The sequence below is a fragment of the Symphalangus syndactylus genome, chromosome 13 (genome assembly GCF_028878055.3).
Source record: "Symphalangus syndactylus isolate Jambi chromosome 13, NHGRI_mSymSyn1-v2.1_pri, whole genome shotgun sequence".
NCBI classification, from domain to species: domain Eukaryota; kingdom Metazoa; phylum Chordata; class Mammalia; order Primates; family Hylobatidae; genus Symphalangus; species Symphalangus syndactylus.
The window spans coordinates 58,973,165-58,989,146 of NC_072435.2; the positions used below are offsets into that span (position 1 = coordinate 58,973,165).

Consider the following 15,982-nt stretch of genomic DNA (forward strand, 5'->3'; position numbering starts at 1 on the left):
GGTCATGTGCCATGTAACAGGGGTGTAGGGAAGTGGATCATGCTTCTGCTGGCTTAGGACAAGGAGCTGGTGCACCCCTTACCCCTTTCTGTGTCACTTCAGAGCACCCCATCACAATCTCTTCCTGCCACTCCTGTCAAGGAGGGTGTGACCACTGGGCCCTGGCCTACCTGCCAGCTCTTCTTAAGTGCCATCTACTAGACTTCAGCCTAAATTGCACCACTAAATAAAAATATATTGCTACAACAAGCGGCATCTAAGAAAGCCACCACATGAACCTATCTGCAACCAAGAACTTGTACAGAGCCTTGGCCCTTCGAAAGCATCCAGAAATGAAGCCAGTTGATCATATACAACACACACCACAGTCATACCTTCAATAGAAAAAAAGAATAAAAAAATTAAAAAGCCCCACCCAAATGATAGCAAATTTTGAAAAAGAAGCATCAGCCCTCTCAGATGAGAAGGAATCAGCACAGGACTCTGGCAGTACAAAAAGCCAGAATGTTTTGTCACCTCCAAAGTATCTCACTAGCTCCCTAGAAATGTATCCTGACCAAATTGAAATGCTGAAAATGACAGATCTAGAATTCAGAATGTGAGTGGCAAGGAAACTCAGCAAGACGCAAGAGAAAGTTGAAATCCAATACTAAGAAGCCATAAAAATGAGCCAGGATGTGAAAGATAGATATATAGGGGGAAAGAAAAACTATATATAGAGAGAAAGAACCAAAACACAAAAAGAATCAAACAGAACTTCTGGAATTGAAAAATTTACTACGGGAATTTCAAAATACTGTTGGAAACCTCAACAATAGACTAGACCAAGCAGAAGAAAGAATTTCAGAGGCAGAATGAGTTTTTTGAATTAACCTAGTCACACAAAAATAAAGAAAAATAATTTTAAGAAATGAACAAAGGCTTTGAGAAGTATAGTATTATGGGAAATGGCCAAACTATGACCCATTGGCATTCTTGACAGAGAAGAAGAAAAAATAAGCAACTTGGAAAATGCATTTTAAGGTACAATTCAGGAAAATGTCCCTAATCTTGCTAAAGAGGTCAACATGCAGATATAAGAAATTCAGGGAATGCCTGAGAGGTACTATACAAAATGACCATCCCCAAGGCATATAGTCATGAGACTACATGAAAGAAAAATATCTTTAAGGAAGCTAGAGAAAAGAGACAAATTACCTATAAAGGGAATCCACTCAGAATAACAGTGGACTTCTCAGCAGAAGTCTTACAATTTAGAAGAGATTGGGTGCCTATTTTTAGTCTTCTTTTTTTTGATGGAGTCTTGCTCTGTTGCCCAGGCTGGAGTGCAGTGGTGCAATCTCGGCTCACTGCAACCTCTGCCTCCCGGGTTCAAGCAATTCTCCTGCCTCAGCCTCCCAAGTAGCTGGGACTATAGGCATGCACCACCACACCTGGCTAATTTTTTTGTATTTCTAGTAGAGACGGGGTTTCACCATATTGGCCAGGCTGGTCTCAAACTCCTGACCTTGTGATCCACCCACCTCGGTCTCCCAAAGTGCTGGGATTACAGGCGTGAGCCACCACACGAAGCCTTCTAGGCTTCTTAAAGAAAAAATGCCAGCCAAAAATGTCATATCCTACCAAATTAAGCGTCACAAAGGAGAAATAAAATCTTTCCTAGACAATCAAATGTTAAGAGAATTCATCACCACCAGACTGGTCCAACAAGAAATGCTCAAAGAAGCTCTAAATGTGAAAACAAGAGAACGATACTTGCTACCACAAAAGCACACGTAAGTACAAAGCCCACAGACCCTAAAAAGCAACTACACAACCAAGACTACAAAGTAACTAACTAACAACACTATGATAAATCACAATAGGGACAAAACCTCACATATTAACCTTGAATGTAAATGGCCTAAACACTCCACTTAAAAGACATAGTGTGGAAAATTGGATAAAAATATGAGACCCAAACTTCTGCTATCTTAAAGAGACCCATCTCACATATAATGACACCCAAACCCTCAAAGGGATGGAGAAAGATCTCTCATGCAAATGGAAAACAAAGGGTTGCTATTGTTGTATGAGAAAAAACAGACTTTAAACCAACAACAGTAAAAAAGCACAAATAAGGGCACTTCCTAATGATAAAGGGTTCAATTAAACAAGAAGATTTAACATCCTATATATATAAGCACCCAACGCTGGAGTACCTAGATTTATAAAACCACCACTACGATACCTAAGAAAAGAGATGAACAGTCACACAATAATAGTGGGGTTCTTCAACAGCCCACTGACAGCATTAGATAGATCATTGAGGCAGAAAACTAACAAAGAAATTCTGGACTTAAATTGGACACGCGATCAAATGGACCTAATAGACATCTACAGAATACTCCACCCAACAACCACAAAATATACGTTCTTCTCATCTGCACAAAGAACATACTCTAAGATTGACCCAATGCTTAGTCATAAAGCAAATCTCCATAAATTTAAAGAAATGAAAATTATACCAACCTTCTTCTCAGACCACAGTGGAATAAAAATAGAAATCAATACCAAAAGGAATTCTCAAAATCACACAAATACATGGAAACTAAACAACTATTTCCTGAATGACTTTGGGGTAAGTCATTAAGGAAGAAGTCAAAAAATTAAGGCAGAAGTCAAAAACTTCTTTGAAACAACTGAAAATAGAGGCACAACATACCAAAACCTCTGGGATACAGCAAAAGCAGTTTTAAGAGAAAACTTTGTATCACTAAATACCTACATCAAGAAGTTAGAAAGATCTCAAATTAATAACCTAACATTACACCTAAAGGAACTAGAAAAACAAGAGCAAACTAAATCCAAAGCTAGCAGAAGAAAAGAAATAACTAAAATCAGAGTAGAGCTAAATGAAATTGTGACCAATAAGCCATTTAAAGGATCAATGAAATGAAAAATTGGTTTTTTGAAAGAATAAACAAGATTTATAAGCTGCAAGCTAGATTAACAAAGGAAAAAAAAACCCTCCAAAAAAGCACAATCAGAAATAACACAGGCAACATTACAACGAATTCCACAGAAATACAAAAGATCCTCAGAGGCTGCGATGAACATCTATATTCACATGAACCAGAAAATCTAGAGGAAACAAATAAATTCCTGGAAGCATACAACCAAGATTGAACCAGAAAGAAATTGAAACCCTGAGCAGACCAATAATGAGTTACAAAATTGAATCAGTAATAAAATATCTACCTCCTTTAAAAAGCCCTTGACCAGACGGATTCACAGCCAAATTCTACCAGACCTGCAAAGAAGAGATGGTACCAATCCTACTGAAACTTTACCAAAAAATTGAGGAGGAGAGATTCCTCCCTACTCATTCTACAAGAACAGTCTGATTCTGATATCGGAATCTGGCAGGACACAGTGAAAAAAGAAAACTGTAGGCCAATAGCCTGATGAACATAGATCCAAAAATCCTCAATAAAATACTAGCAAACCAAATCCAGCAGCATGACAAAATCATAATTCAGCATGACCAAGTGGGCTTTATTCCTGGGATGCAAAGATGGTTCAATATATGCAAATCAATAAATGTGACTCACCACATAAAATTAAAAACAAAAATTATATGATCATCTCAATAGATGCAGAAAAATCATATAATAAAATCCAACATCGCTTCATGATAAACACCATCAAAAAACTAGGCATCGAAGGAACATACCTCAAAATAATAAGAGCCATCCAGGACAAACTCACAGCCAACATCACACTGAATGGGCAAACGTTGGAAGCATTCCCCCTAAGAAATGGAACAAGACACAGATGTCTACTCCCATTACTCCTATTCAACATAGTAGTGGAAGTCCTAGCCAGAGCAATCAGGCAAGAGAAAGGAATAAAAGGCATCTAAATAGGAAGGGGAAGTCAAATTATCTCTGTTAACTGATGATATGATTCTATACATAGAAAACCCTACAGATTCCTCCAAAATACTCCTAGACCTGATAAATGACTGGCAGTTTCAGGATACAAAATCAGTGTATAAAAATCAGTAGTATTATTATATGCCAACAATTGTCAAGCTGACAGCCAAAAAAAGAACACAATCCCAATTACAATAGGCACACACAAAAATAAAATACCTAGGAATACATCTAATCAAGGAAGTGAAAGTGAAAGATCTCTACAAGTAGAACTAAAAAACACAAATAAATGAAAAACATTCCATGTTCATGGATTAGAAGATTCAATATCATTAAAATGTCCATACTGCTCAAAGCAATCTACAGATTCCACCCAATTCCTACCAAATTATCAATGTCATTTTTCATAAAATGAAATCATTCTACCAAAAAGACACCTGCTTGCATATGTTTGTCACAGCACTATTCACAATGGCAAAGTGATGGAATCAACCTAGGTGCCCATCAATGGTGGACTAGATAAAGAAAAAGTGGTACATATACATCATGAAATACTATGCAGCTATAAAAAAGAATGAAATCATGTCCTTTGCTGCAACATAAATGCAGCTGGAGGCCTAAGTGAATGATCCTAAGTGAATTAACACAGAAACAGAAAATCAAATGCCGTATGTTCTCACTTTTAAGTGGGAGGTAAGCAATGGGTACACACAAACATTAAAGATGGAAACCAAAGACAATGGGGACTCCAAAGCGGGGGAGGGAGGGCGGAGGACAAGGGTGGGAAAACTACCTGTTGGGTACTATGTTCACAATTTTGGTAAGGGGTTCAATAGAAGCCCAAACCTCAGTATTATGCAATATACCCATGTAATAAACCTGCACACGTGCTCCCGAATCTAAAATAAATATTTTCAAAAAGCAATTGACCTATATTATTAACATTTTAATCTACCTGTATATATGTTTTAATCTGCGTGTGTTCATGCTTTGAAATATGGTACAGGTACTATGACAATCCCTGTTCTGTAGGGGAGGAAGCAGAGACTTCCCCCAAATCACAAAGTCAGGAAGGAACAGACCTCATGGAGTCTAGTCTCTGTCACTGCCTCACGCTTTGTGCCCTTACAAGGCAAACTGGATAAGTGCCATTCTAGAGAAGCAGACAAAATTCAAGTGGAGGAGAGGGGAGGGGAAGAAGATGTCTGCTGGGGCCTGTTTGGAGCATCCCAGCTGAGCCTGCACAAGGAGGGAGGCATGCAGTCGTGGAATTTGTTCCCCTTTTTGCATGCTGACCAGCCCTGGCAACGGGGCTCAAGGCATCTTTGTGCCACTGCTCAACAGTGAGTGACGTCATGGGCACGGCCAGGTCTTTATCAGTTCTGCCGGATAAATAGCCAACCGCACTAGGTCTGGAGAGACAGCAAGGTGCTGTGCGGCAGAGCGTTTGGGGTCTCAAAGAAGCAGGTGAGCCTGGGCCCGAGGGGCTGGGTGGAGGAGCACCTTGGTGCTTCTCTGCTGGGGAAGGGACAGGGGACAGGGCATGCTCAGGAAGACAGGCAGGCTGACCCCCCTGGAAGGCACCCGGAGACAAGAGGGGTGGGCGTAGTGACCTCGTGCCCTTCTGGGGGAGATGCTCCTGGCCAGAGGCTGTTAGGCCCCCCACTAGCAACTCCATGTTACTCTCTCTCACCAGTGGCCACCACTATGAGTGCAGGCCCCGACCACTCCTACTTCTCCGGCAATCACTGGTTTGTCTTCTCGGTGTACCTTCTTACATTCCTGGTGGGGCTCCCCCTCAACCTGCTGGCCCTGGTGGTCTTTGTGGGCAAGCTGCGGCGCCGCCCGGTGGCCGTGGACGTGCTCCTGCTCAACCTGACCGCCTCAGACCTGCTCCTGCTGCTGTTCCTGCCTTTCCGCATGGTGGAGGCAGCCAATGGTTTGTACTGGCCCCTGCCCTTCATCCTCTGCCCGCTCTCCCGATTCATCTTCTTCACCACCTTCTATCTCACCGCCCTCTTCCTGGCAGCTGTGAGCATTGAGCGCTTCCTGAGTGTGGCCCACCCACTATGGTACAAGACCCGGCCGAGGCTGGGACAGGCAGGTCTGGTGAGTGTGGCCTGCTGGCTGTTGGCCTCTGCTCACTGCAGCGTGGTCTATGTCACAGAATTCTCAGGGGACATCTCCCACAGCCAGGGCACCAATGGGACCTGCTACCTGGAGTTCCAGAAGGACCAGCTAGCCATCCTCCTGCCCGTGCGGCTGGAGATGGCTGTGGTCCTCTTTGCGGTCCCCCTGATCATCACCAGCTACTGCTACAGCCACCTGGTATGGATCCTCGGCAGAGGGGGCAGCCACCGCCGGCAGAGGAGGGTGGCGGGGTTGGTGGCGGCCACGCTGCTCAACTTCCTTGTCTGCTTTGGGCCCTATAACGTGTCCCATGTTGTGGGCTATATCTGCGGTGAAAGCCCGGCGTGGAGGATCTACGTGACGCTTCTCAGCACCCTGAACTCCTGTGTCGACCCCTTTGTCTACTACTTCTCCTCCTCTGGGTTCCAAGCCGACTTTCATGAGCTGCTGAGGAGGCTGTGTGGGCTCTGGGGCCAGTGGCAGCAGGAGGGCAGCGTGGAGCTGAAGGAGCAGAAGGTAGGGGAGGGGCAGAGAGAGGACCGACCAGCTGAAAGAAAGACCAGTGAACACTCACAGGGCTGTGGAACTGGTGGCCAGGTGGCCTGTGCTGAAAGCTAGGTCCTCCGGGGGAGGAGGGTATAGCTGGCACTTCCTCGCTCACACCAGGAGGGACTTGGAGTGGCGAGCTGGGGCCCGATGGGGCTTGGGGGAAGAATAAACATCTAGCCTCCCTAAGGGTGTGCACACTAAAGCCCAGCTCTCGATCTCACCTCCATCCCCAACCACTCACACACTATGGATTGGGCTCTGGGAAGGGGTCAGGGTGAGAGGGTGCTCTGGAGAACAATGAGGTCCTCATAGCAGCAGGCAGCTCCTGTGTTTTCTTGAGAGTGACAGAGGAGCTAAGAGCAGTGCCCAGGGTCTGAGGGGGCTGCCCAGTGAATGGCGGGGCAGGAGAGAGGAGAACCCCATCCTCAGAGCTGCTCCCAGCCAGCGAGTCAGGAGCGGGGAAGACAGGGCTCCAGGGATGAGGCCGCATTCTGCTCCCACAGTGCCTTTTCCAGAAAGTTCCCATTGCTCAATAAATGTGGATCATCAGAGACATTTATGAACAATGACAGAAGAAAAATTACCCAAATAAATGTGGAAGCAAGCAAAAGAGAACAGTGTTTCCTTCTTCTCCTGTTTTGTTCTGGTGGTGTGCTTGAGCCGGGTGGGACTGGAAGATGGAAGGAGAAAACACCAGACTCTGGAGGAAAAGGGCCAAACACCAGGATGCCTGGATGCTGGGAGAGGATCTGTCTTGCAGGGATGAAAATAACAGCTGCCCTGTCTAAAAGACTTGGCCTGACACATCATCTCCTTCTATCTCTCAATAGCCCTGTGAGAAGTACCAGCGTTATCCCCAGTTTCAGATGAGGGAGTGGCCCAGAGAGGTGACATCTCCTACCTGAGATCCCATAGCTGGTGGGCGATTGAAATGGGACCAGAAGCTGGCGTCAGTGGACTCTGACACCCATGCCCCTAAGCCACTCTGCTGTTCTCCAACTATGTGTCACCTGTGGTCACCTGGCCCATTCAAATGTCCCAAGTCAGATAAGGCTGTCTGAGCAGGACAAATGCAAACCGGCCGTGATAAGAAACAGAACTAAATGCAAAGCACAGTGAGTATCTGTGTGAGTGCATCCTTTCCCCAGTAAAGAAGCCTTCTTGAAAAATATAGATTATGCTAATTGGAGTCAATGATTGGGCAGGTGACTCACAGTGGGCACCCGGTGCTCCTCGATCTTAGCTAATGTGGGATCTCTTCAACTTTTTACATCCTTGTCCCCTTCAGGAGCCTCTTTGGATATACATCTTTCCTACACAGCACATTCCTCTGTCTGCTTATGCAATTTCAGTGCAACCAACACACTGTCTGTTTATGTGTTGTGGCCCTTTAGAAAGACAGAAACCGGCTGGGCGCAGCGGCTCATGCCTACAGTCCCAGCACTTTGGGGTGCCGAGGCAAGAGAATCACTTGAGGTCAGGAGTTTGAGACCAGCCTGGCCAACATGGTGAAACCTTGTCTGTACTAAAAATACAAAAATTAGCTGTATGTGGCAGCATGCACCTGTAATCCTAGCTACTTGGGAGGCTGAGGCAGGACAATTGCTTGAGGCCAGGAGGCAGAGGTTGCAGTGAGCCGAGATTACACCACTGCACTCCAGCCTGGATGATATAGCGAGACTCTGTCTCAAAAAGAAAAGAAAAGAAGAAAGAAAGAAAGAAAGAAAGAAAGAAAGAAAGAAAGAAAGAAAGGAAGGAAGGAAGGAAGGAAGGAAGGAAGGAAGGAAGGAAGGAAGGAAGGAGAGAGAAAGAGAGAGGAAAGAAAGAAAGAAAGAAAGAAAGAAAGAAAGAAAGAAAGAAAGAAGGAAAGAAAGAAGGAAAGAAAGAAGGAAAGAAAGAAAGAGAAAGAAAGAAAGAAAAAGAAAGAAAAGAAGGAAAAGAAAGACACAAACCATTGTGAGATGTTTTGTTGTTGTTGTTCCCCAAGAACTAGTTTTCACCTATTTGGGATCAACATTGCTGCTGCTGAGAATGTCTGAGCCACGGAAATGGTCCCATCTAATATACGGATAGAGCCCGTCTCACAGAACTGCAGCCCAACAAAATTAAGCTGAGGATCTTGCTGCAGGAAGGGAGATCACACTCCGGAAGAAGTGTGAGGTCTCGTACAAGAGAAGAGACCCAGTTATCATTGAATTTGAGCTAAGGGTAGCGTGAATTTAGATGAAGAGGTGTGTGATAGGCTCAACACAAAGCAGGGATGTGTGGAAAGAGGCCAGTGTTAGGTGGAGGCCAGGAAGACTACTCAAGGTCCTGTTTCTCTGGAAAATACCAAGCAAAGATAAAGGTAGAACTCTGTATTGGAAAACTCCTGATCTGAAGCTCTGGTGGGTTGAAAATCAAGGTTGCATCTCTGTGTCAGAGACTCTGATCTTCTAAGCAGAAGTATATATTCCTTTCTTACTTATGATCTTATGCAGCTAAGTTTCCGACTATCTTTGACTTTTGAGAACAAGGTTTCTTAGCAATATCCTTTTGTTAATTAGCAAAACAAGTTGTTAAAGGTTTACAAGAGGAACTTTTTTAGGAGAGATCCGCCTTCACTGAAACCAAGGGCAGGTCAACCCAGAAGGACAAGAGGAAGGGCAGACTCAACCCATCTCGGCTACAGCTTCCCGAGGCCATAGGTCAAGTCTCAGATTACAGGGGAGTGAGAGGAAACAAGAAATTTTAAATCACCCAGTGTTGGCTGGGTGCGATGACTCATGCCTGTAATCTCAGTGCCTTGAGAGGCTGAAGTGGGAGGATTGCTTGAAGCAAGACTCCTTACTCTAAGAAAAAGTTAACTGGGCATAGTGGCACGTGCCCATAGTCCCAGCTGCTCATGAGGCTGAAGCAGGAAGATCACTTGAACCCAGGAGGTCGAGGCTACAGTGAGCCGTGATTGTACCACTGCATGCCAGCCTGGGTAACAGAGCAAGACCCTGAAAAAAAAAAAAAAGGAAAGAAGAAAGGAAGAAAGAAAGAAAGGAAGGAAGGAAGGCAGGAAGGAAGGAAGGAAGGAAGGAGAAAGAAAGAGAGAGAAAGAAAGAAAGGAAAAGAAAGAAATGTATAAATCACCAAGAGTGACCACAAACCTTTGGAAGCAACCTAAGAAACTGACAAAGATGGTTCAATCCATCCCATGGAAGGCAGTGAGATCATTGCAGGCTTGAGCCCAGTAAGCTCAGACTACTCAGTAAACCAGTGGCAGTGGCAGAGCAGAGGCAGAGCAGGAATTCCCCACTGGGAGACAGGATGCCAGTGTCTTTTTATGAGTTAAACTTATATCCACTGGAGAGTGCAGTAAGTGGCCTCTCAGGCTGTGAATATGCCCGGTGGGGCATGGGAAGCTGTGCTGCAAAACAGGATCAGTGAGCTGGCTTCAACTGGGTTCAACTGGGAGGGGGCAGACATAGACCTGGTCAGGGCCAGGGGAGGTGGAAGGGAGGTAGTAGGCTGGACTTGATTTTGGAGGTGGGGCTCAGACACTGGACCAAATTGAGGACTAGCTAAAACAGGGAAACAGGGACGGGGCTTAAGCGACTTCCCATGGGACATGCCCACCAGTGTCCCCTGTCAGTTTACCATTGTCATGGCAACACCTGGTAATTACCACCCTTTTTCTAAAACTTTGGGCATTAACCACCCCTTAATCTGCATGTAATTAAAAATAGATATAAATATGAACGCAAAACTGCCCTAAGCTGCTACTCTTAGCACATTGCTATGGGGTAGCCCTGCTCTGCAGGGGCAATCACGGAGCTGTTGCACTGCCAGAACTATAACACCATCACTTCAATAAAGCCATTTTCTTCTACCACTGGGTAGCCTTTAAATTCTTTCCTGGGTGAGCTGGTTGCAGTGGCTCACACCTGTAATCCCAGCACTTTGGGAGGCTGAGGCAGGCAGATCGTTTGTGATCAGGAGTTCCAGACCAGCCTGGGCAACTTGATGAAACCCAGTCCCTACTAAAAAATACAAAATTTAGCCAGGCGTGGTAGCCTGTACCTGTAATCCCAGCTACTCAGGAGGCTGAGGTAGGAGAATTGCTTGAACCCAGGAGGCAGAGGTTGTAGTGAGCCAAAATTACACCACTGTGCTCCAGTCTGGGTGACAGAGTGACACACCATCTCAAAAAAAAATAAAAATTTAAAAATTAAATAAATAAATTCTTTCCTGGGCAAAGCCAAGAAACTTCCCAGGCTAAACCCCAATTTAGGGCTCATCTGCCCTACATCAGAAGGGAAACAAAGACCAGACGAGGAGAGCAAGAAGCCTGGGAGTCTACAAAATAAGTTGCGGGACTCTTCCAAAAAAAGGAAGCTGAGCATCGATAAAAGCTGAAAGACACCTGGAAGAAAAGTGAGGCCACTGTTTCTGGGAATTACAAGTGGGAGATAGAGGTTTTTATTGTGGGAGAATAGTGTGAGAAGGTGCTCAACTTTTGACCTTCCTCTCTGAGGACATGACTCTTCTGGTTTAGAAAACAACAGTAAAAAGTCCCCAAGAGATACTGGTGGTTGTGGTTCCCAAAACTTCATTAACATCTGTAGGAAGACTTCTGACTTTCCTCTGAGGCCAGTTCTGAAAAGCCATTCATAGGGAGGCAAATCAAAATATCAAAGCAGCAGCCTGTGTTCTGGGAAAAGGTTGCTGGGATCACATTCCAGAGAAAAGGTGGGATAGAAGGAATGAAAGCTGATCAACATGGCTGGGTGCGGTGGCTCACACCTGTAATCCCAGCACTTTGGGAGGCTGATGCAGGCAGATCACCTGAGGTCAGGAGCTCGAGACCAGCCTGGCCAGCATGGTGAAACCCTGTCTCTACTAAAAATACAAAAATTAGCCAGGCATGGTGGCATGTGTCTGTAATCCCAGCTACTCAGGAGGCTGAGGCAGGAGAATCGCTTGAACCTGGTAAGCAGAGGTTGTGAGGTTGCAAGGTTACAGTGAGCTGAGATTGCAGCACTGCACTCCAGCCTGGGCAACAAGAGAGAAAATTCCATCTCAAAAAAAAAAAAAAAGAAGAAGAAAGCTGATCAACACTGGTAGAAGTGGGGGAGGGCAGAGCTCACCTCCCATGGGAGCCAGGGTGGAGCTAGCGGAGAGAAAATGTTGTGAAAGAGGAAATGGGATACAGAAATATTTTTTAAGGAGCGAGTGCTTTTAATGGATTTAGAAGAATATAGTGGCTCGATATGGTGGCTCATGCCTGTAATGCCAGCACTTTGGGAGTCTGAGGCAGGTGGATAGCTTGAGCCCAGGAGTTCTAGACCAGCCTGGGCAACATGGCTAAACCCTGTCTCTACTAAAAATACAAAAATTCGCTGAGTGTGGTGGTGCATACCTGTAGTCCCAGCTACTTGGGGGGCTGAGGCAGGAGGATCACCTGAACCTTGGGAGGTCGAGGCTGCAGTTAGCCATGATCAGGCCACTGCACTCCAGCCTGAGTGATAAAGTGAGACGCTTTCTCAAAAAAAAATTAAAATTAAAATTAAAAGAAGAGTATAGTGAGATAACCCAATCAATCATCCCCTCTTGCAGATTCCCCCAGTCTCAGGGGTCAGATTGTGATTGGCACTAATCATGATGCTCTCGACCCCCTTTACTGGTGACTGGTCTCAAGATGGAAGTGTGACCCAATTCCAGCCAACAAAGGGAAATAAGTCTGCTGGGGGCCTCTGGGAAAGATTTTCCTCTATCTCATTAAAAAAATAGATGCATAATCTAATCTGGAACTTTCTATGGAAGGATGTGATACTTGGAGCTACAGCAGCCATATTGGGGCCATGAGGTTACAAACTTGAGGAAGAAGGTAAACAAGCTAAGGACAGCAGAGCAGCAGGATATAAAGGGCCTGCGTCCTTGACCCTGCTGAGGTGGGACCACCAACCTCCAAAGTCACTGTAGTAAATGTTCCTTTTGTTGACTCACTATTGGCCAGATACCCTCTAACTTGTAGCTTAACACAATAGATCAGCCTATATCCTACTAGAACCTACCCAATGACATCTTCTCTCACGTTAAAATATTTTAGGTTCCTGGAGTTCCTACACTCTGCCTATTTGCCTTATAGGAGCTATGTGATGTTAGCGTTTGCCTTATCTGTTACGGCTGAACTCAGGAGATGTCTTACAGTTCTAGACACTAGCTCTAGCACCAAGATGTCTGGACTCTCCTCATTCAGAAGGAGGCTTTTGAGAGCTGACTGGCTGGGGCTGCACGAACATAGCCTTCCAAGACAAAAAAACAAACATGCTAGATGGGACCCTTTTAAGGTAAAATGTTCATCTAATTGACAGTCTTAATTGCAAGCCTGCACTTTTATTAATAAAAATTCTCATACTTGAGCAGATCACCTGAGGTCAGGAGATCAAGACCAGCCTGGCCAACATGGCAAAACCATGTCTCTACTAAAAATACAAAAATTAGCTGGGTGTGGTGGCACACGCCTGTAATCCCAGCTACTCGGGAGGCTGAGGCAGGAGAATTGCTTGAACCCAGGGGATGGAGGTTGCAGTGAGCCAAGATCATGCCACTGCCTTCCAGCCTGGGCACCAGAGCAAGACTCTGTTTCAAAAAAAAAAAAAAAAATTCTCATACTTACTATGGGCTCCTGGGTGCCATGGAAACAAGAGAAGGCTGAAAGACCTCTCTTTCTTGATGTGGACCATGAGCAATGTTATCCTGTGGAAAAGTACTTGTCTCTGTTCAGTGTTCTTGGGCACAGGAGAGCTACTTGTGCTCTCCTGTCCTCGTGCCTGTGGAGTCACTCGAACACACACAATGCCCACATGAAGATGGGGATATGCGGTCTTGGATGCCTAATTTACTACTTACAATTAACACACACAATTAGATGACTCCCTTTTCCCTCCCCTCCCTTCTTTTTTTTTTTTTTTTTCTGTGACAGGGTCTGGCTCTGTCGCCCAGGCTGGAGTGCAGTTACGCGATCATGGCTCACTGCAGCCTCAACTTCTCAGGCTCAAGCAATCCTCCCATCTCAGCCTCCCAAGTAGCTGGGACTATAGGTGCATGCCACCATGCCTGGCTAATTAAAAAAAAAAAAATTGTAGAGATGGGGTCTCGCTATGTGGCCCAGACTGGTCTCAAACTCCTGGGCTCAAGCGATCCTCCCACCTTGGCCTCCCAAACTGCTGGCATGACAGCCAGTGCACCTAGCCTTGATAATTTCCAGTGGTTCTCTACGCTTAGAGCGTAGAGTCTAGAATGCTCTCTTAAAGCCTCCATAAAAATAACTCCTTGTTTGTGTATCCTTTGGTGAACAATCCAATGACTTGCAGGAGCACTGCCAGGCATCCCCAGCCATTGCAGGCCTGCAGACTGCTTCCCTGGCCCACACTTGCTGGTCCGTTTGTTCACTCTGCAGTGAACCCTTCTGCTTACAGCTTTTCCAGCTAACCTTTTGATTCACAATGTAGCCTCTGACAAAAAGCAGACCAGTAGTTGCCAGCGGCTGGTGATGGGAGAGAGGAGGGTGTTGACTGGGAAGATATCACAGGGACATTTTCAGGTGATGGAAATGTTAGATCACTTGATTGCGGTGGGGGTCACACAAGAAGTCAAAACTTATTGAACTCTCTCCGTCCAATGGGTGCATTTTATGGTGTGTCAATGAAGCCTCAATAATGTTGTTTTTAAAAAATGGTGTCACCTCACCTCCTGGCTTGTAGTGTTTGTGTACCTAGTATCAATCTTGCTAAGTTTCCTCCAGCCAAGCAAGTCTCTGCTTCTGCTGGGCTGCTCTGCAGAGGCTGTGACTGCTGGATGATAACCCAGGTTACATAAAAGTGTAGAAACCATGTGCAAACAAATGATACGTGGCAACCAGCTTTTATCTTGGTGCTGGAGATCTGCAGGGCATGGTGGAAAGGGCGGCAACTGGACAGTGCAATGGTTCATTTCACCTCCTGTCACCATGTGGGGCTGTGGGGGCAGCTCTGTCATACCTTCCAATTTTCCAAGTTGAAAATCCAGTTTTCATTGCTGTTTTTGAAATCTTACACTTTTAAAAAACTGCTAACAAATTCAAAACGTGTAAGTATCTGTGTGAGGAAAGTGAATCAGGCCTGAGGGTTGTGGACTGCTTTCTAGATTTCCAGCCTGTGACCTCTGCAGCAGTGGAGGCAGAGGAGGGCTCAGAGGTCAGGAGGGAAGGGGAAGGAGCATGAGGAAGTGTGATTCTACAGTAAGCACGGCCCATACTTTTACTCAGAACCCAACACAGGCAATTGACGAGAACGTCTGAAGATGTTCTTCCTCATCCCTCTTTCTTATTTTGCAGTCCCTCCCTGCCCCTACAGCTGTTCTCTGAAAGCTGTCTCCCTCATCCACAAAAAGATCTTGGAGGCCACAGGCCAGGCAGGGAGGGAAGCTCTGAAGACTGATGCTGGCTCTCCTTCCTTCCCCTCCCAACTCCCCCTCCCAACTGGCACTGAAGGCAGGTGTTCCTCAGGCTCGGACCCTGCCTGCCTTTACCCATTTTCTCTCTCCTCTCTGCAGGCATTCTGATCCATCACAATGCTTGTTAACATTCATGACTCCCACATCTCCAGCACCAGACTCTTGTGTATCCAACTGTATACAGAGACATCTCAACTTCTAGACTTTCAAGATCAAACCTAACTCTTTACTTCCTCTTCCTAATCTGGCCCCACCAACCAGCCTACTCCACCTCTGTAAATGGCAATACCACCCACAGTCTGCCCATATCAGAAACCCAGATGTCATTCATTAATTTATTCATTCATTCTTTCTTTTTTTGTTTTTTTTTTTTGAAACAGAGTCACTCTGTCGCCCAGGCTGGAGGGCAGTGGTGCAATCTCAGCTCACTGCAACCTCCATCTCCTGTGTTCAAGTGATTTTCCTGCCTCAGCCTCCTGAGTAGCTGTGATTACAGGCATGCACCACTATGCCTGGCTAATTTTTGTATTTTTAGTAGAGATGGGGCTTCACCATGTTGTCCAGGCTGGTCTTGAACTTCTGGGCTAAAGCAATCTGCCTGCCTCAGCCCCCCAAATTGCTGGGATTACAGGTGTGAGCCACCATGCTCAGCCCATTCTTTCTTTTTTTAGAGATCTGATTTTTTTTTAATTTTTAAAATGATCATACAATAAAATGAATGTTTTCTGGAAAAGGTGTACAGTTCTGTGAATCAAACAGACAGAGAGATTCCCGTAACCACCAACAAAATCAAGATAAAGAGCAATGATAGTCACATCTTCCCTTCACCCCTAGCCACTATGAAACACAGATCTATCATTAGGGTTTTATCTTCTCAAGAATGTCACATAACTTTTTGCAACAGGTTTGCCACCAGAACA

General features: G+C 45.4%; 1 protein-coding gene across 1 annotated transcript; it reads left to right on the top strand.

The window, feature by feature from the left end:
- Positions 1-5,624: 5,624 nt before the first annotated feature.
- LOC129459733 (free fatty acid receptor 3-like) lies at positions 5,625-6,696 on the top strand. Its single transcript, XM_055236846.2, has one exon. The coding sequence runs from the start codon at positions 5,625-5,627 to the stop codon at positions 6,663-6,665; it is 1,041 nt and encodes a 346-aa protein (XP_055092821.1). The 3' UTR covers positions 6,666-6,696.
- Positions 6,697-15,982: the final 9,286 nt, after the last annotated feature.